This window comes from Carassius carassius, chromosome 9 (genome assembly GCF_963082965.1).
Source record: "Carassius carassius chromosome 9, fCarCar2.1, whole genome shotgun sequence".
In the NCBI taxonomy this organism is placed as follows: domain Eukaryota; kingdom Metazoa; phylum Chordata; class Actinopteri; order Cypriniformes; family Cyprinidae; genus Carassius; species Carassius carassius.
Window position 1 is genome coordinate 33,808,416 of NC_081763.1, and position 20,138 is coordinate 33,828,553.

Here is a 20,138-nt window from a genome sequence, read left to right on the forward strand (position 1 = left end):
CATGTGAACCGCGCCACAGTTTGGGAGCAACCGAACTCAGACCACCTTCTCCAGGTATTCTTGGGTTCGCTACCTCAGTGGGCACCAGGGTCCAATGACAGCGTTCACATTAGCGATTTTTCATGCGAACCGAACCGTGCCCCGTTGCACACTAAACTGCCAGTGTGAAAGCCCCTTAAGGAAAGTCCCAAATTCAGTATCTCAGAAAATGTGAATATTGTGAAAAGGTTCAATATTGAAGACACCTGGAGGATTCATGCAGGATTCATATTTAAATTCACTTTTGTGGCTTTATATTTACAGATACATATAATAATATCTTACATACCACCACTGGTGAAAGGGCCAGTGTAATGGAAATATATTTGAAAGGTCTGGGCTAGGATATTGTCACATTCTTGCAAGACCAGTCAGATCTCACGAGACACATTGGATCAATATCAAAAATATATTCTATTGTAACACCTGATATTAAATACAGCTTTCAATCCCAAACACTATATGTAGGCATGCAGTTCTTTTGGTTGGATATCATAATAAATACAGATAATTTGACCGATACAGTATCTAAAGTTTAATACTGTAACTCATCAACTTCAACAAAATGCATATAAAAAAAAGAAAAAAAAAAGAAATGATACATGAACATAAATCTTCAGGAAACCCAGTCTCCAGTATCAGGACAAAATATTTAGATATAAGTTTTTTATTATTATTATTATTCATGTAAGAAAGTCTTTTCCTTTAGTTTCAATTTCATATTTTACCACTAGAGGATGCATATGCTTCCTCTTACTGATACCTATACACCTTCCCTTTAAGACACTGAGCATATACAGTGCTCAGTGCTGGGTCCCATGGAGCAACCAAACTGGAAAGTTGTGTGCATTCATGCAGAAAAGTAAGTTTATTTTGCATTCTCTAGCGGAAACATGAATGTTAATAATGTTGATGTTATTGTGTTTATGATACACTAATCTTGTACGCATATATTTGCACAATATTGGGTTATTTGTTAATCTATGTTGGGAAGCTAACATGCCAGAATCACAGACACATGCGGTAATGTGTTGTTGTTATTTTAATGTATAAATCTTGATTTGTTAGCTACTTTGAGATTGTTTTGATATGCTGCGCTATCATGGTTGTGAATTTGTCAGTAAATTTAAGAGCATTGATGATTGTTTATCTGTTTCTGTTCCGAATGGAAGTATTTTGCATCTGAAGTAAGTTAATAGAAAGACTGTAATATTCTTTATTTAATATTCTAATTTCCAAAATTTTCCACAATTTCAGACCACATACACACACACACATGTATACCTTCATGCTGACCAACGTGGCCTGTATAAACCCAACTCATTAAAGCTTTCTTGGATGTGACTCTCTGAGCCCTTTACTCTCTTACCGGAGTCGCCAGATTTCAAAAGTTCTATCAGAACAATCCAGAGGTTCCACTTCTACAATTCAAATAAAAAGGATTCACATTATGGAGTATTTGAGATGTTACCACTATATGACCAGTGTGTTCATTAAACATCCGTCCCATAACCTGTCCTAAACAACAGTAAGTGTGGAACACGTCAGGAGTCTCTTCTGGAGGTGTTCATGCTCCAGCCAAAGCATGGATGGTGCTGTGTATGACGGTCAGCAGCTCATCTTGTGACTGAACATCACAGAAAGAGTCTCCAGCTGCAGCTCCTCCATCTGACAGGAAGAGAGAGTCATAGGAGAGCGAATGTTACTGCCCTTTGCACTCAGAAAAAAAGGGGATTGCTTGGGGTTGCTCGAGACCATTACAGTTTGTCCGGCAATGAAGATGGCTAGATAGCGCCTAAGTGTGGGGTTTAGGTAGATAATTTGGGGGAGTTAGGAGCGCTGGCTGCACGCTCTTTGAGCATTTGAATGGACTGAACTGAGCAAAGAGGAACAAAGAGAATTCAGCAGTGTCTATGACAATTGTAGTTTGGTGATAGCAACTAACTAAGATGGCAAAAGAGACGCATTGAAGACAAGCACGTGACTTCCTATTGGATGCTGATTCCGTACAGCTGATCTCTTTCCATGGACCCCAGGATGTGTTGCTGGCAGGTGCTGTAGCTTGTATCCTTTTAGATCAACGTGCATGCAATGTCGTGGTCAGTAAAGTCATGAAGTTACCAAAAAGGTGATTAAAGCAGCCTTAAAATTGCATGCATGTAATATATTTTATATGAGTCACATTTAAGAACATGTCTCTTTTTGCATTATTGACAATGTTTTCCTAATGAATGTTGTCCAGTTGCTTTGACACAATGTTTTGTTTAAAGCGCTATATAAATAAAGGTGACTTGACTTGACTTGAAGTGGTTTTCAAAACTGTCCTTACTCGTCTAACACACACAATTTAACTCGACATCTCATTAATAGAGACTTTAAGACATGAAGTGGGTCAGAAAAGGTAAAAAAAAAACAAGGTGAGAGAAATGATGGTGCTTGACAGATCTGCATTAGCAGCGTCAGCACTTAAAGAATAGCCACAATAACCTAACCAGCTGCTGTGATGTCTATTAATCAAAGGAAAAAGAGGAAAAAAATAACTTTTATAGCTTTGATTCATCTATATTTATTTTAAAATTTAGTGTTTGACAACTTCAGTTTCAATTTCTGTATATTGCTGAACAGGTAATTATTAAATTATAATGGGTTTATGTTAAGATTGTTTTAAGTTCACTTAAATTAGAAGTTATTTTTTCTAATAAATGTCTAATGTTAAAATAGTTGAACGCTATTAACAGCTTTTATTATATGATGCAATCAACTTAAAGCTAAATTTGGTAGTTCTGTATGTAACAAAAACTGTAGGATAGTTCTGTATTAAACAAAACTTCAATAATAAAGTAAACACACAGCTTAAAATAGCACGACCGCTGCGCACAAACAGAACCCAAACAAAATAAAGTCCAGGTCTGCTCCTCTCTCATTTTGCACTGTCATCACTCCTCTTTTTACCCTTCTGAAGTGGAGTGAAGTGAAGTGAAGTGAAGTGAAGTGAAGTGAAGTGAAGTGACATTCGGCCAAGTATGGTGACCCATACTCAGAATTTGTGCTCTGCATTTAACCCATCCGAAGTGCACACACACACAGCAGTGAATACACTGCTCCTGGAGCTCCTCCGTAGGATCTGAGACCGATGAGTGGCACAGGCGTCGTTACGTTATCACTTGTGCAGTGTGGCTGACACAGAAGAGTGTATGCTGTTTGTGTCCAGCGGATATGCTCCAAAATGGCACTATGAAAGTGACGTGGCCAAATATGGTGACCCATACTTGGAATTAGTCCACTGCATTTATCCCATCCAAAGTGCACACACACAGCAGTGAACACACACACTCTCTGAGCAGTGGGCAACCATTTTTTGTTGCAGCACCCAGGGAAGGTGGAAGAGAGTGCTGTACATTCACACCCCCCTTCCCACAATCCCTGCTGGTACGAGACTCGAACTCGAGGCTCACAAACTTTGGTTTACGAGTCCGACTCTTAGGCCACGACTTCCCTGTGATGGTGATGCGGGGAGAGACAGGAAACAAATCGTTGAATAAAGTAATTATTTTTGTTTTCTTTGCATACAAAAAGTATTCTCGTTGCTTCATAATGTTACTGTTAAATCACTGATGGCAGATGGACTATTCTGATGAAGTCTTACATACTTTTCTGTACCTTAACACTTTTACTTAGTTGGTGGCAGTAACAAGCCTCCCGGTTTTCATCCAACATATCTTAAAATGTGTTTAGAAGACGATTGAAGCTTTTATGGTCTTGGAACGATTTTGGGGTAAGTGCTTAATGACAAAATTTTCATTATGGGGTGGAGACTGAGTACCCCTTTAATACTGTGTGTCATTTCCTGGATGATCCACGACTGTTTTTATCTTTTGCATAGAGATATGCAAAATGCTTACATAGCATTTTCATTCAGATTATACTGATAGTATACTTATTAAATACTTTGTACACGTTGAAGTATAGTCTCAGTAAGCTACTAGTTTAGTAGTTTTATACTGCAAGTATGCTCATAAGTTTTCTTTAAGTGAACTTGACATCATACTTTAAGTATACTACTATGTTCCTATTTAGGTTTAAATGTGTATATATTTTGTTGTATGAATATCTGAACATACAAAACATCCAAAGAAAGAACAGGGTATCTCCTTGAAAACAAAAAACATTTTATTCTAGATTCATGCATTCTAAACACTTTAATGTTAGTAAGTTTCATAAAAAAAGGAAATAAAAGAAATAACATTTTGAACAAAAAGCTGAAAAAAGACAATGATAATCAAAACATAGATGGAGTCAATCAACACCCCAAAGCTTGACTTAATTACTACCTCTTCATCGGTCAACATTTTATTCCATAACGTTACAGTTTTGATGCGGTTTCATGTCAGATGATCGTGTTACATGTGTTAGTATCTGTTGTTTCTTTCTTTCTTCTTCACTTGTATTTTTTTTTTTTTAATTCTGTGCAGAAGATGTGTACTAGCGCCCTCTACCGTATAATAATGAAAACAGTGATTCTAGGAGTAAGGCTCGAAAACATATTTAGACTTTTTGTAAGTATAAGTTCAAGCATACTGAAATGTCATTTTTCTGAGAAGTACATAAAAGTAAACTAAAAGCACACTTTCCTATTTTTTAGTTTAAACGAAGTATACTAATAGCACAATTGAATAAACTTCTTTTTCATAAGGGTTGTTAAGCCCCTCCTGAAAAAAGAGCAATAAACAAGCTTTAACAATGAATGTGCTACAGTTTGTTGTGCTGGCTAGGATTAATAATCATACCATAGTCAACCCAAGCTTGCCAGTTGTGCAACAGTTTCAGTTAAACAAATATGCTAACCCATTCATTTTACAGCATTAGAAGCTAATATATGGTGGCTATATAGTGCATTCGAGACTATTTAGTAACTCACGATTATTTCGGCTACGTTAATTTGTTTAACGTTTAATGTTATTTGTTAATTCTCGTTTAATTTGTTTAAACAAGAACAATGATCAATAATGTGCACTTACTTCTATATTATGGCAGACACTGCTGGATTCAGAGGTCGAATGGTCCATGGTCCAGTATAGGACCAATGATAATAGCTTATCGTACAACCACAGCTGCACGGAGGTGTTGATGTCGTGTGAAGGCATCTCCACAACATATAACATATAACATATTTATCCAGCCATGGCTTCCCATTTCACAGAAATATAAAGAGGAGTGAAAACAAAGCCCAAATTCCCTTAATCATCCATCAAAATGAGAAAAAAAAAACGGGGGGACGTGTGTCTATATCGTCCTAATGTGTGGTGAGGAGGAGAGTTTGAGTGGCTAAAGACTCTCCAAGGATCACAGCTGGAGAACTGCAGAAAAAAAGTTGAGTCTCGGGTTCAGAAAACCACATGTTGTTTGGGAGGGTTACAAGAAAAATTCTCCTAACTCTTTCAAAACCAAACCAAAGCATATTCAGTTATCAGATATGACTGGAACTTCAAATGGGACTGGCTTCTATGGTCAGATGAAAAAAAATTAAAATAAATGAGCTTTTTAGATCAATCCCATCTTGAGTGTTTGCTGCACACATAGATAAAAAGTACCCCACGTGTACAATGAAATATATTTTTGATGTTGTGGGCCTATATTTTTGCTGGAGGTCCTGGACATCTTGTTTAGATACATAGCATCATGGATTCTATCAACAGATAAAAAAAATCAGTAAGTGACTGAAATCTTATAATGGGCCATGTTTGGATCTTCCAACCATACAATAATCCAAACACAAACCTCAAAACAACACAGAAATGAGTCACTGGGCACAAAACCAAGCTTCTGCTATAGCCCTTCCAGTTCCCTGACCTGAACCCTACAGAAAATGAGAGGAGTGAATTGAAGAGGAGAAGCACCAATATGGGGCTGGGAATCGTTAGGGTTTTGGGTGATTCTGGATGAAGGAATGGTCTCTGATCTCTTGTCAGGTGTTCTCTAACCTCATCAGGCATTATAGGAGAAAATGTAGACCTGTTAAACTGGCAAATGGAGGTTTCAAAAAGTATTGAATAAAAGGGTGCTGTTAATTGTGCCTAATGAGTATTTGAATAAAAAAATGTATTTCATAATGATATTTCCCCCATTTAAAATTCTTATTATCGAATGAAAGGATACATTTTTGTGTTTTTTTTTAAACAAAAGATCAAAAGGATTAACAATGCAGATGAATTTTCACATTTTCTACTAAAAATAGCTAAAAGATGTTCATTAGCAAAACTGCATACATTTGAATAGTTTAAAACAATTGAAATACTATCTGGCCATGCAGTGTAAAAGAATGAGATCAACTCTATTCTAAAATATATCTGAGAACAACTTTAAACCATTTAGTTTTTATGGATATTTTCATATATTTATTTATTATAAAACATAAGTATACTGGATCATTTTTAGTAATAAAAATTAATGTATCACAAATGGCATTTTAGCACCCATCTCATATTTCCTTAATGTCTCTGTATTAAACATGGTGTCATGTGGATGGGACTATGCATGGAAATGATGCAGATGAGGTTATGCATAGTAAACCTAGCATTGTAAGCTCCATATATGGTTATTTTGGGGAGGAGACGAGGTGGAGATACTCGTAGGTACAATTATTCCCTGACTGGGATTTATAAACTGATTTTTGCACAGGTTCTAGCTTTTATGCCTATGCACACTTTTAGGTTGAAATTTACTGAGAGTTTTATAAATGAAACCCTTGAACTGTTGCTCCCCCTTTTCAGATGAGAGCAAGTTTTACATTTGGAAACCAAGGTCCTAGAGTCTGGAGGAAGGGTGGAGAAGCTCATAGCCCAAGTTGCTTGAAGTCCAGTGTTAAGTTTCCACAGTCTGTGATGATTTGGGGTGCAATGTCATCTGCTGGTGTTGGTCCATTGTGTTTTTTGAAAGCCAAAGTCACTGCACCTGTTTACCAAGAAATTTTTGAGTACTTCTTGCTTCCTCCTTCTGACCAGCTTTTAGAAGATGCTGATTTCATTTTCCAGCAGGATTTGGCACCTGCCCACACTGTCAAAAGCACCAAAAGTTGGTTAACTTACCATGGTGTTGGTGTGCTTGACTGGCCAGCAAACTCACCAGACCTGAACCCCAGAGAGAATCTATGAGCTATTATCAAGAGGAAGATGAGAAACAAGAGACCAAACGATGCAGATGAGCTGAAGGCCACTGTCAAAGAAACCTGGGCTTCCAGACCACCTCAGCAGTGCCACAAACTGATCACCTCCATGCCACGCTGAATTGAGGCAAAGATTAAAGCAAAAGGAGACCCTACCAAGATGTACAGTAAATTAACATTCTTTCCAGAAGGCCAACAATTCACAAAAAAAATATTTGTAATTTTTTTTATTGGTCTTATGAAGTATTCTAATTTGTTGAGATTGTGAATTGGTGGGTTTTGTAGGTTTATATTAGATTAGATTCAACTTTATTGTCACTGCACATGTAAGGTACAAGGCAACAAAATGCTGTTAGCATCTAACTAATAGTGCAATAAGCAGTAAGTACAGAATATACAAGGTCTACAATATGTACAATAACTATACAGATAAGTATTATGGACAATTTACAGATTTTAAATACTATTAGCATGATATACAAATAGGTGTACTATGAACATACTCTACAGATGGATTGTGTGAGTGTATGTACACTATAAGCAGAACTATGAACATAATTTACACTATTGCAATGGACACTAAAGTGCATAGAAACTATTTCAGTGTGCAAATGGATTACACAGTGTTCCTGGATGAACAGACAATAGTGCAAGTAATTACAAGTTTACTGTTTTTTTTTGCATGTAGTAAATAAATAAATTAGTCCGATGTAGTGATGAAGGGGGTGAGGAGTCTGTGTGAGAGGCTGAGCCTCGAGATGTGTTCGCACCGCCATCTTGGTCTAATTTGTTAGACTAAATCACATATCAAAGAACCAAAAGACTTAAACTACTTTAGTCTGTGTGGGGATTTCTGTAAACCTGTGAATCACTACTACAAATGGCAATAGAGCATTTAGATTCAAGTTTGGAGTCCTGCTTTCAAAAATAAATAAAGATTAAAAACAGGGCTATCATTCATAAACATTGCATAGGCACAAAATAGGCATAGAAATTCTGCATGCAATTTTGTACACATCGGGATTTATAAAAAATAAACTTGTCGTAAACATGCATCTTACAGACATTCTAGACCAGGGATAGGCAACTCCGGTCCTGGAGGGTCACTATCCTGCAGAGTTTAGCTTCAGCCCTCATAAAAACTCACCTGCCTGTATCTATCTAGTAATCCCGAAAACACTGATTGCCTTGTTCAGGTGCGTTTCATTAGGATTGGAGCTAAACTCTGCAGGATAGTGGCCCTCCAGGACCGGAGTTGCCTATCCCCGCTCTAGACCATGTGTACGCATGAAAAGTAATGAAGGAATGATTTTTAAAGGTTTTAATTTCAATATACATATTTACATAAAATATTCCACTTGAACTAATGGAGATACACAAATTAAACAATTATTTGAATTTAGACATTTACAGGGTGCACTTGATCACTTTTCCTGTTGCGTGCGGTTTTAAATGACAGCGAGGAGTGCTATAGATGCACAATAATTCAGCTTTAAACTAAACGGCAGATCTCACGCTATGCAAAAATATTTTAAGAATAATGTGCACTTTGATTTTGGGGAGGGGGGCACTGCTGGATTCAGTTGTCGAATGGTCCATTGTGCAGTTTGAATGATAATAGCTTACTGTACAACCGCAGCTGCACAGAGGTGTTTGTCATGTGAAGTCATCTCTACAACATTAAAAAAGCCACCATATTTGAAAGATACAATTTTAAGAAAATTGGAATTTGTATGTTTTCTTTATAAAATGGGCTACTTTGTCAGTGACTCAGAGGAAGACAATTCTATTTACAATGCAATAAATATAGGCTAAAAATAGGATATTCACCTTAGCAAAACTGCATAAATTAAAATTCAATTGTTTGAAACATTTTAAATACTATTCCGCCAGTGGAAAGGAATGAGACAAACTATATTCTAAAATATCTCAGAACTATTTAAAAACTTTAGGGATTTTATTTGTATACATTTATGCCAAAAAAAAGGATGATTTTTAGCAATAAAAGTTGTGCAAGGCACAAATAGCATTTATAGTCCAGATGTTCTATATCCTTAGTGTCTTAAACCTTTAAATGGTGTTAAATATGGTGTCATGTGGATGGGAATATGCATAGAAATGTGCATAACCTCACTTGCATAGTAAAACTAGGCATTGTAAGCTCCATATATGGGGATTTCGGGATGGTGAACATATGCACAATCCTCCGGTAACTGGGATTTATAAAAGGGATTTTTGGCAGGTTCTGGTGTACACTTCAATTTAAAAATCTGAATACTTGTGCATACGCAAAATCTAGCTCTTGTGCCTATGTACACTTTTAGGATGAAATCTACAGAGTTTTATAAATGAGATCCCAGGCACCTTGAGTAAGTCAAGTAGTCAACAAATAGAGACTCCCATCAAGGGTTTGGAATTTCCTGCTTAACATTTGTCATGGATAAGGAACAAGAGGTAACAAGGACTGATGGAATAGAAGCAGTTTTATTTAAGTCATGGATTCCGTAACCAGCACGGAAACAAGTCAAGGACAAGGAGACATGTAGGTAGTCTCAAAAGAATCACCTGAAAAAGGGAACAGAAAAAAAAGTGCTGGTTTTTGTTCAACCAAGAACTCAGCCAGAGCAAAGCATTATCAGGATGAAAGCATACTTGGCTCGTAGTAGTCATAAACACTGATGACAGCTGGCTTGAGATTTTTCACTACAAGAATCTGTTTCAGCAGCAGACTGTAAGCCACAGGGACACCTTTGGGAATCTACAAGACAGAACAGAGGAACAGAAGTACACACACAGAACATAAAAATATAGCAGCTAGAGAATATACCCGGTCTCACCTCTTTCAGATACACTAGGACATGGTCTTCGCCAGAATCAACCCGCTCAATTATCGGGTCAAACAATTCGGGCAGAGGTCCTAGCTGTTAGTTGGGGGCGGGGGTTACACACACACACACTTTGATAATACAACTGTAGCAGCTTTAATCTTAGAAATTGCCAAATAGTCTTAAAATGCATACGAACAAGTGTTGTATCAGCAGTAAATCCTGACAGGAGCTTAATGTCCACAATAACCATGTTAGTGCTAGCTTTTGGGCCATTGTATCTGAATGAAGGTGTAGAATAAATGGGGTTAAGTCAAATGGTAGCAATAAAACAGCTTCCAAGTTTAAGATACAAACTAGAACTGGTTTTAGGACACAAATTCAAAGCGGTTCTTACTTCACAGTTAAGTTCACCATGATATTGGCTCCTTGGCAGTCTCCAGTCACCTTAACTTCAACACTCAGAGTTTTGGCAACTAGAACAGGAGTCGGGATGTTGTAGAAACATGCAACCTACAGTATGAACGGAGAGGAAGTGGATTAGGATGGGCAGAACAGAATCTGAAGCCAAAGTGAAGATTCAGACCTGCACAGACACGCAACTGGAGCCCTTCACTTCAACACTATATCTGCCAGGAATTTTCTTTAGTGGCTTCTCCTGATACAGCAGCCTGTTGTCCTGATTCACATCAAAGTTATAAACCTCTCCTGCCACAGACGGCTCTACAGTAACAGTGCTGGAGCCCTCCAGGCTGAACACTTCAGCGGCGTACAGAGACAGAGCATGAAGAGCCACCACCGTGTCCTAAAAATAAAACAGATTAAACACTCCACTCAGACATCATTTGTGCTCATGTTTGGTGGCCAGAGTTACCTGGGTGGAGGAAAAGCCTCCATAAGGGTTCTGCTGGGCCACAAGCCAGTTGACAATGCGGTTAGCATACCCCAGATCAGTGGTCTTGAGAGGCTGTACAGAGAGAACCGCTAGCAGCACATACGAGCTGATCTCCACCGCCAGAGTGTCACCAGATGACGTCTGAGACCAGTGGAGCTTGTTTCCTTAGGACAAAAGAGGACATAAAGTTGATGCCAAAGAACCTGAACATCAAGAGACTAGTGAACCTCACCTTCAGAAATAGCAACGTTGTTCAAGGCAGTTAAAAGTTGTGCTCGAGTGCTGGTCTCTCCAGCCAGACTGAAGGTGTAGGCAAGCAGAGCCGTCGTGTAAGTGTTTCCCAGGTTCCCAATGACAGGCCTCAAGCAAGACCGAGCATTGGTGATGACCGGATCCTGAAGAGAGGGGGGAAAATAAAAATGCATCATACAACACCCCCCCTCAAAAAAAAAAATCTGCAATTAGCTCATACAACTACGGGAGATGTTTTTACCGTGATGGGGACACCTAGTTCAAGCAGTGATGCTAAAATGTAGGCGGTCATAGTCACGCGGTCACCAACCCCACCCTACAATACACCAGTATACAGAGTTAAGTCTCAGACCTCACATCTATTGGTTACAGTATTTTAAGAAACGTGTAACACACACACACCTTCATTTCATTGTGGTACAGAGTTCCCTGTTGTATGAAGCAGCCATCGGAACCCTGCTTGCTGATCAACCAATCCTTTGCACTCTGCAGTACATGTGGATCAATGAAGATAAACTGCCTCGCCAGACCAAAAGACCTCAGGACAAAGGTGGTCAGCCTGGCCATGGAGAAGTTGTGACAAACAGAACTTACAAGCCACTGGTGCCACATTATACACAAGACTAGAACAGCACAACGTACCATGTGTTCGATTCATCGTTACCAAATGTGCTGTATGAACCATCACTGTGCCTATAGTTCAGTTGTCCTTGGTATCCTGCTCAAGTCAAACCACATGGAAATTGGTCAGTAAGGATGATAGTCTGACACAAGTCAATGGGATGAGCAGGAATAAACCTCCTTGTAATTAAGTCTACAACACTTTAAAGGTGGATCTGCTCATCTATACCACTGTGAAGGTAGCCCGTGGCGGTCTGTCGAATGGCTTCTGTGAGTTGCCCTGTGGTTTCCAGGTAAAGCAGAATATAAATATTAGGAGCAAGAACAATCATATTCTGTTCTCCACAGCCATACGGCAGCCGTAATAACTGGTCCAGATTCTTCAGGGCACGACCCATTATGTCCCCTTCAAGAGAGAAAACCTACATCAGAAAATTCTGCCAAACGTCACATGTCAGTTTCTGCGCAATTAAAATGCTTTACCAAGGACTGAAACCGAACATCTGGCTGATCCCTGAACCACATCTGCTGGAAATGTCAGAAGCACATCTTCAGAAAGAATGTTGCCTGCAGACCGGACACAATGGAATAGCTTTGAGTGTCAGGCTAATGTTTGCTGTACAAAGTATGCATTTGGAAATAAAGTGCAAAACCCACCCTTAGGACAGAGTAACCAACTCTGGGAGTTTGTCCTTTCAACTCCTTCAGGCTATAAAACAGCAATAAAATAACACTAGTAAAGCAACATGAGCTCCATGATCAAACTCCAGAAACCTTGTAAACACTTACCAGAACAAGTAGACTTTGAGTGACTACATCAATGCGTCCCCTTGTTGGCACAGTTACAACCTCACTGCCACATAGAGTCTGGGATGGTTCAGCTGAAGCACTGACAGTCACATTAACAGGTCCTGCAATAGCAGACAGGAAGTGAGCAACACCTCATACAAAAACTCAGGGAGACAGAGTCCAATACTGACCGAGTACAGAAGCAGTGAACACCCATTTAAAGGTCTTTCTCCCATTGGCACAGAGACAGGATGAGTATGGCTCATTAAGTGGTTTAAGAGTAAAGGCCAAGGAAGAAGCTGGAGTCACTTTAACCTGGGAAAAAAAAAATAAACACCATATGGAATGAAAACACAACACTTTCTATACAGATCCATTATATAAATAAAACCCAGACCATGATGCACTTGGACAGGTAGTTGAAGACCGTGGCCTTCAGCTCAAAAGACTCTCCACGGATGATGGAGTAAGGCAGGGAGAGCTCCAGGAAGAAGGGCTGGAAGGCCGTCAGCTGAACAGGAGGAGCCAAGCCAAAACCTTTGGAGGACACACAGAACGCCTCGGCCTCCCATGTGGTGATGGTGTCAGGAACCTTGAGGGGAACTCGTGTGGATCCAGTTTCACTGAAGGACAGCAGAAGAGAGAAATAAGGGGAACAGTAGTAATAAGAACTGTTGGTAAGTGGCTTTAGATGGAATAATATTCACTAACTCCACTTGAGCAAGCTGCCAGATCCAGGTTTCTGGAAAGTAAGTCCTGACGCTCACTTCAAAAGAGTGCTGGACTCCAGCAGTTTCTGCTTCCAGAGGGATAGCAGCCGGAACCGGAACCTGAGCCCGAGCCAGAGCCACTCCATCAAACCTTCTAATGTCTAAAAAAAAAAAAAAGAGCAATTAAGCATAAGTTCTTGTTTTCGGTGTGCCCTTTAGTTCTGTAGCTATGACGGACTTAAACCACCCACCTTTTTGAATTCATTACATAAAAATTTACTAAATCCACAAAGATAAAGGAATAACCTCCCATAAGTCAAGAAATGACTTAAGGAAAGAACAGCCTAGCTGTATAGATCTACCTTCTGGGAAGCCGTATTGATAGTCTTGGCACCGAAGGGCTAATGCAGCAATGTTGGTTGTGATCTTTATCCCCACGCTCTGTCAAAGTAACAAGTCAAAACATGAAAGACATATGCGCGAGTGTAGTATTCAGTGACTACATGGTTAATAGTTGTCTTCTACCTTGAAGGTTGTGTAGGCTTGACTATAGATTACAATAGATTGACTGGGTCGAAAACGTATACGGGGTTGAAACCTTATACACTCTGGTTCGTCCTCCACACTGTACGGGTAAACTGACTGGATCGGGAGCAAGTCAAACACCTGGGACCATGAAACTATGTTTAATACAGTGCATTGTCAAATTAAACTCATCGTTTACTAAAACTGCTATAGATGACAAATCACATATAGTATCGTAGGTTTGTCTTAACAGATGCACTCAGCATACATCAAATTCTTACATTTAAAAATGCGCCCCCCCCAAAAAAAATAAATAAATACACATGGATACCATTTTAGGACTCAGACGTCTTCCTGGCTCCATGATCCGGACACTCTGATCAACAGCACTGAGGCCACACAGGGATCCTGCTTGAGCAGAAACAGTCAAAGTGTTTTCTTCACCAGGAACGGCAGTAGCTGGAGAAAACTGCAGAGACACCTGGAACAAGAACAAGCTAATACACTTAGGATACATCACTGCTTCCATGAAGTGAAAGATGCTAGTACTCATCATACCTGGTTCTGGAAACACATTTCGGTGTCAAACGGTGCACTTGTAGCAACCACATTCTCACTGGGCAGAACACAGAAGGCCAGAATCTGCACTACTGGAGCCATATCAACACTGACAGACAGCTGGAACGACACTGTGCCACTTGTGACAGTATCAGAAGCCCTTGAGGTGATCTTCTTAAATCCATGGAGAACAATAACTCCTCTGGATAAGACCTGATAGAAGAAACCAGTACATAAGTGATGGACAGACCACCGAATTGAAAAACCCTATAAAACTTGTCCACGCACCATATAGATGATGTCAACACTGTAGCCACCAGATTCTCCAACAAAAGCATACTTCACGGTTATGGGAACCACGCCATCACACTTGAGTGGTTGCTCAAGCTTTACTATACTCAGTTCACTAATCGTTGGGTTGCTAGAAGAACCAAGTTGGAGAAGCTGAACAGTCCTTGTATCTGTAGCGAAGTACGCCGACTTGAAACTATAAACAATGGCTGGCGTTGCACTTGCCTGGAGAACAAAATACATTTAGGTTCACGCAAGAGTCTTGATTGATTTGTACATTAAATCACAAAAAAAAAAAAAAAACCTTACCACCAGATTCAGAGCGTCTTTAGCAAGCTTAGCAGTGTTTAAGGAGAACTTGGCCACTCCTTTCCGGTTTGTGGTCAGATTCAGCAGCAGTTTCTTCGGCCAGCTGTTACCATCCAGCAGATACACTGCTTTGTTCGTGATTGGAGTCCCATTGAAGTGACACACTGAGATCTGTTGGGAAAGACTGAATTTCAGAAAGGGAACCAATGTGAAGCCTTCTGCAATGAGGGATGATCTTTTACTTGCCCTTCCACTAATCACTTCTCCAGGTTCATAGTAATCTGGGAGGTCCAAAAATTTGACCTTGCCGACTTCAAATGTAATGGCCAAAGTTGTGGCTTTTGAGATCACTACATCTGAGGAATTAACAATCAGATTAACAATAATGCACCAAACAAACAAGTCAACTTCCTCAGACTTATTTTAACCAGTGGCAAGTGTTCTCACCTGTTCCCTCCTCAGTGACATTCACAATAACAGAAAATAAATCTTGCAAATTCTCAGATCTTGGGTTGAAAAACTCTGATGTACTGATGGTAAGGGAGGCACAGCCAGTGTCGTTCATCTGGTAGAGGAGCCAAGATGGTCACATTCAAGTCAAGCAAAAAGCACAAGAATAGTCCTCTGCTGCAAGGCAAAAGTCACACACCTTAGTGGTTTTATTCAGGCACTGACGGGTCAACTTAGACACAACATATGGATCACGACACACTTCCACCAACGCTTGACCAGGTACAGGCTGCCCATACGTGTATCTGGAAACAGCACAAGAAACAAGATCAAAAACCGACAAGTAACAAGACAAGAACAGAAGTCGCTCACTTGGCACAAGCCTCAACGGTCAGTCCCACATCTGCAATGCTGTACAGCGGTGGTGCATTTATGGTCACATCAAACTTGGGCAAAACTAAACCAGAAACAAGACACTTTAAATCAAGACCTCAGATCTATTCTTGAAGAGTTGCATAGTGTACACAATGACTTACCATATTTTTTCACCTCAAAAACCTGTGAGGTCATTCTCTCACCAATAAAAGCTCTCAGTGTGTACATCCCAACCTGAGCTTCTGGGTTTAACTGGTGAGAAAGCGCCAATATCCACCTTGAGGTAACATTTGTCCACTGTCCGATCCGGTTATTAGAGTTGTCCTATAAAACGGTTAACAGCACAAAAAAAAAAACCTGCAAACCAAGCCGTTTAAGAAAACAAAGTTGCAATATTCAAAGACTTGTTCTCACCTCCACGACCACCAAACTATACTGTAGGATACAAAAATAGTAATTAGACATTCAAAAAAAAGCTTATGTAGCGCCATCAATAGAGAAAAAAAAAAAATGCATTAAACTTGCGCTTGTTCAGGTCACTCAATATGAAAGCTCAGGCCTTACCATTTGATCAAGAGGCACATATTTGGTATCCATGGTGACAACTCTGAAGTTAACTGCAAAATGAGACCACAATAAATGCTCCCATTCTTCATGTAACACACTTGAAGCCATCAGAACTTTTAGTGTAATGGGCTTTTTACAGCTGATATGCATTCAAGGGCCATTTGTAGCTCACCCGTCTGTCCTGGATTGTAGATGGGTTTGTCTGTTTGAATGAAAGTCAAAGGCTGGTAACGTTTGAACATAACTTTGCTCTCTTCCTTCACTTTGAAGCCCCCTCCATTAACTTCCACCTGAAACTTCTGCACAGATTCTCCATCTACTTTAGGAGCCTGTAGAGAAATCCCCATTTAAAAATGTACAACAAACCAGATGAGAAGTCAGCGTCTCCTGATGACAGACCTGGAAACTAAAGCATCGGTGAAATGCTATCCGAGAGTTCTGCTGCACAAGTCGAGTTACCACGTTTTTCTCATCAAGCAGAGAAATGGTCATTGTGAGTTTCTCTTGAGGTTTCAGAAGACTTGCACACAATTTGGCTTCAGAACCAGACTCAATCACTCCAGGAAACATCACCATGTATAACCTGTGAAAACATTTCAGGTTCAAAATCAGGTCAGAACATGATTGAACGGTCACAGGAAGTGGCTGTCATAGTTAAAGGTTTTCTAGAATATTTCTGAAAACTCTGGACATTTCATTCTTCAATTTAAACTGGTACCAATGAGGCATTTTGCCCAATAGGTAACATATGCACCCACACGTGGGATAAAATGTTCCCACTCTGACGAAGCAGTTTGTTTTATATATTTAGAGCCAGTGGCAGAGCTAGGTGTGGGCTTTATGCAAATTAAAATAATTTATTAGTACCACAGACTTGCTCCATGCACATTCAACAGTCTCCACCTAGATTGTCATTCACCCAATCACTCCGAACAAAAACCTGACCACCGAGACTCGCATTTCTGACTGAAATGTAACTGGCCAACCAGAGATTTACAAAAAGTTGCAGCAGCTGCTTTAGGTGTCTGCAACTACTGTATAACTAATACAGATTGTCTTTTTTAAATAAGGTTTCTGAAATTAGGTTATTTGCTAGAGCATTGTCAATGTGAAGCAACGAAGATATTTAATCATAATGTTGGATCTTCCTACGACATGCACCTATAGAGCGATCATATGAACCATTTGGCCAGCACGGCCTGTGGCAGACTTTGTGTCAAGGCAGCAGTTCGATGAACAATAAATAAAGGGATTTAAAAATAGAGACAATATTGTCTGTCTTTGCTCCATTTCTATAAAGCAGATGGCTCCACACAAAACCCATGTTGAGCGTCTTTATAGCAACACCGATGTTTCCTTACTGAATTTGCCTTTATGAACAAATCAGGAGAGTCGATGACTCACTGATCCATTCATAAAACCATTACTTTCCTGAATTAAAAAGTCATTTTTAATAGTACATCAAAAAAAGAAAAACGCCTCAAATGACTAGAGTGGCTTGCTGCCACCTGCGGTTCATTTTGGTTTCTCATTTAAAAAGCGTCACTTTATTTTCAGTCACTTATTTCTATATTGCGGTTTTTAAATATTTAAAACATTAAATTTGTAATTGCATTGTAAATTATTGTACAAGTAGGGGGGGGGGAATAGAACCCTGCATATTTAATCAAGGTTATACTTGGCTTTTCTTCAAATCACTTGTTTCTAAACAATTTTTTTTCCCCCCAGGCAATGCAAGTTAAATCCATCCATCTGTCCGTGTATATTAGGAAGCATTTTCCCATGTATTTTGACACATCGATGTCTCCGGAACTCAAACAGCATAGCAGCTCAATATTAGACGTATGGATGCCTCTGTTCTAGGGCTGTGAATCTTTGGCAAGGCAGCGATTCGATTCGATTACGATTCAAGACCGATTTTTGCAAATTTAGAACGATTCAATTCGATTCGATTTACAATTAAATTTGATTCGATTATAACGATTCGATTCTGCATTCTTTAAGTGCATTCACGGGATTTAAATGCTTCTCCTAAATTCTTTAAATGCTTAGTCAGGGGGCAAATTACAGTAGCATTTATGGTTAGACAACCATAACAACCAAAACAACCTTTTGTCCATTGTTAAATGATAGTTTAATGATGCGACATGGCATACGTAAAAATGTATGTAAGCCAAGTTTTTAAAAAAAGAGCTTAATGAGTATGTATAAGCTAACATTTTGTCACGCCAGGGGCGTAGACATAATTTCAGAAGTGACAGAAATGTCAAATACAATCATTTTATGTATGTAGCCTATATAATAATAATTATTATTATTATTATTTTTTTTTTTTTTACAAGGAATTCTCTTCTTTTTTAATTACTTTTAATTAGCTGTAATAAGTCAAATACACTGCTGGACAATAATCAATCATTTGTAATCAATAGTTTTTTCCTAATGGCAATTTTGTGATCGTTTTATATACTAGGCTACATTTAATTAGCAATTATTTAAATTTTCTGCGCAGAATAAGGTAGAAAATATCCTTTAGTTTCTGTACTGTAATAAATGACAATTAGCACTGCATCATTCATAAATTGTTTGTGGGTTTCATCAGTTCATTCTGCTTTTATTCAGTTTAGCTGCAGATATAGCCTGGACGTCTATGAGAGCGAGATCGCTTCTCTTTCAGTGTGAAAACGTCTTCATCTCTATTTAACTTTTCCTCTCCATCCGCGAATGATTCTGAGAGAAAACGTGCCAGATGTCTGTTTGCTAATGAAACAAACGCTAGGCTACTTTCATGCATATTATCAGATAAATCTCGTGCTCTTATTTCAAGGTCGTTGTTAATACTGTGGTTAATTTTAAAAGTTTCCTTCGTATATTCGGTTCATCCGCATTGTTTAAAAACATTTATCATTCAATGGATCTGTGCGTACTATGATTTAGACACTTACATTTCTGCTCCGTCCATGCAATAAATACAACTGAATCGAGTGAAAAACGAGTGAATCGTTACACCCCTACTCTGTTCATTTCAAAACAGTTTCATAGTCTACTTACGGCCCCGATTTCTGTTCTACAACCTCAGACGGCGGCTCTGTTCTCGGTCTCCGTGCATCAACGGCAAAGAAAAGTAGGGCTAAAACGAGTCCTTTCCCAACAACCATCTCTGCCATGAACAGCGATCATCCAAATCTAAACAGAAATACTAAACAGAAAACCACTTCTGTTAAACTCAACTGCCGTTCAGTTGGCTGCACTGTTACTGGCTTTATCTAAACGCTCTTAGCCTAATAATAATAATTGGAACAGGCTGATTTCAGGCAATTGAAGCGTCTTTAGGGCGGAGATAGAGCTCCGGTAATTAATCAAGCTCACACTCACACTCCGCACATTAAAATCTCACGCCAAATACCAGATTCTACAAGTTATTTATAACAGCCATAACAAAGAAGAAGAAGAATAGTTTCTACGCCAATCCCGAGAGGCACATCTTGCTCAAAACTGGACGCGAGCTCATTCAGTGCCGTTTTATCAATATTATGTGTGCGCGCGCAAACTGTGCCAGAATTTGTTTTCGCTCTTAGATGAAATGCTGTCAAAAAGTTATCATATAGTCAGAATAGACTTCTGGTCGATGGTTGAGAGTGAACTGCACCTGGAATTCTTCAACAGTCAAATATTAAGCTTCATGCTGCGCAATTTAATTATATGAATCATATATCTAATAATAATTATTTATAAAAAAAAAAAAAAAAAAGCAGTAGGCTATAGTCAAAGTC

General features: G+C 39.1%; 1 protein-coding gene across 1 annotated transcript; it reads right to left on the reverse strand.

The window, feature by feature from the left end:
* Positions 1 to 9,694: 9,694 nt before the first annotated feature.
* Positions 9,695 to 19,617, reverse strand: LOC132149685 (alpha-2-macroglobulin-like). The gene is made up of 33 exons (XM_059559086.1): positions 19,417 to 19,617; positions 16,768 to 16,951; positions 16,541 to 16,697; positions 16,366 to 16,418; positions 16,216 to 16,236; positions 15,963 to 16,125; positions 15,799 to 15,883; positions 15,626 to 15,731; positions 15,424 to 15,541; positions 14,977 to 15,332; positions 14,665 to 14,892; positions 14,377 to 14,589; positions 14,150 to 14,299; positions 13,819 to 13,959; positions 13,656 to 13,734; positions 13,295 to 13,454; positions 12,981 to 13,206; positions 12,775 to 12,898; positions 12,584 to 12,705; positions 12,452 to 12,503; positions 12,278 to 12,361; positions 12,024 to 12,200; positions 11,816 to 11,891; positions 11,576 to 11,732; positions 11,415 to 11,489; positions 11,154 to 11,316; positions 10,901 to 11,085; positions 10,613 to 10,831; positions 10,424 to 10,539; positions 10,226 to 10,307; positions 10,039 to 10,122; positions 9,854 to 9,959; positions 9,695 to 9,766 (listed from the first exon to the last, which is right to left on the reverse strand). Exons 1-33 carry the CDS (start codon positions 19,530 to 19,532, stop codon positions 9,726 to 9,728), a joined length of 4,419 nt encoding a protein of 1,472 aa, XP_059415069.1. The 5' UTR covers positions 19,533 to 19,617; the 3' UTR covers positions 9,695 to 9,725.
* Between the last annotated feature and the right edge of the window lie 521 nt (positions 19,618 to 20,138).

What these genes read in the sequence shown, in the direction of transcription:
- LOC132149685 (XM_059559086.1), bottom strand. Translation starts at nt 19,532, where the DNA reads ATGGCAGAGATGGTTGTTGGGAAAGGACTCGTTTTAGCCCTACTTTTC. An exon ending in CACGGGCTACCTTCACAGTG is followed by an intron (nt 11,892 to 12,023) that starts GTATAGATGAGC and finishes TGACTTGAGCAG; the next exon opens with GATACCAAGGACAACTGAAC. An exon ending in AACGATGAATCGAACACATG is followed by an intron (nt 11,733 to 11,815) that starts GTACGTTGTGCT and finishes CTCCATGGCCAG; the next exon opens with GCTGACCACCTTTGTCCTGA.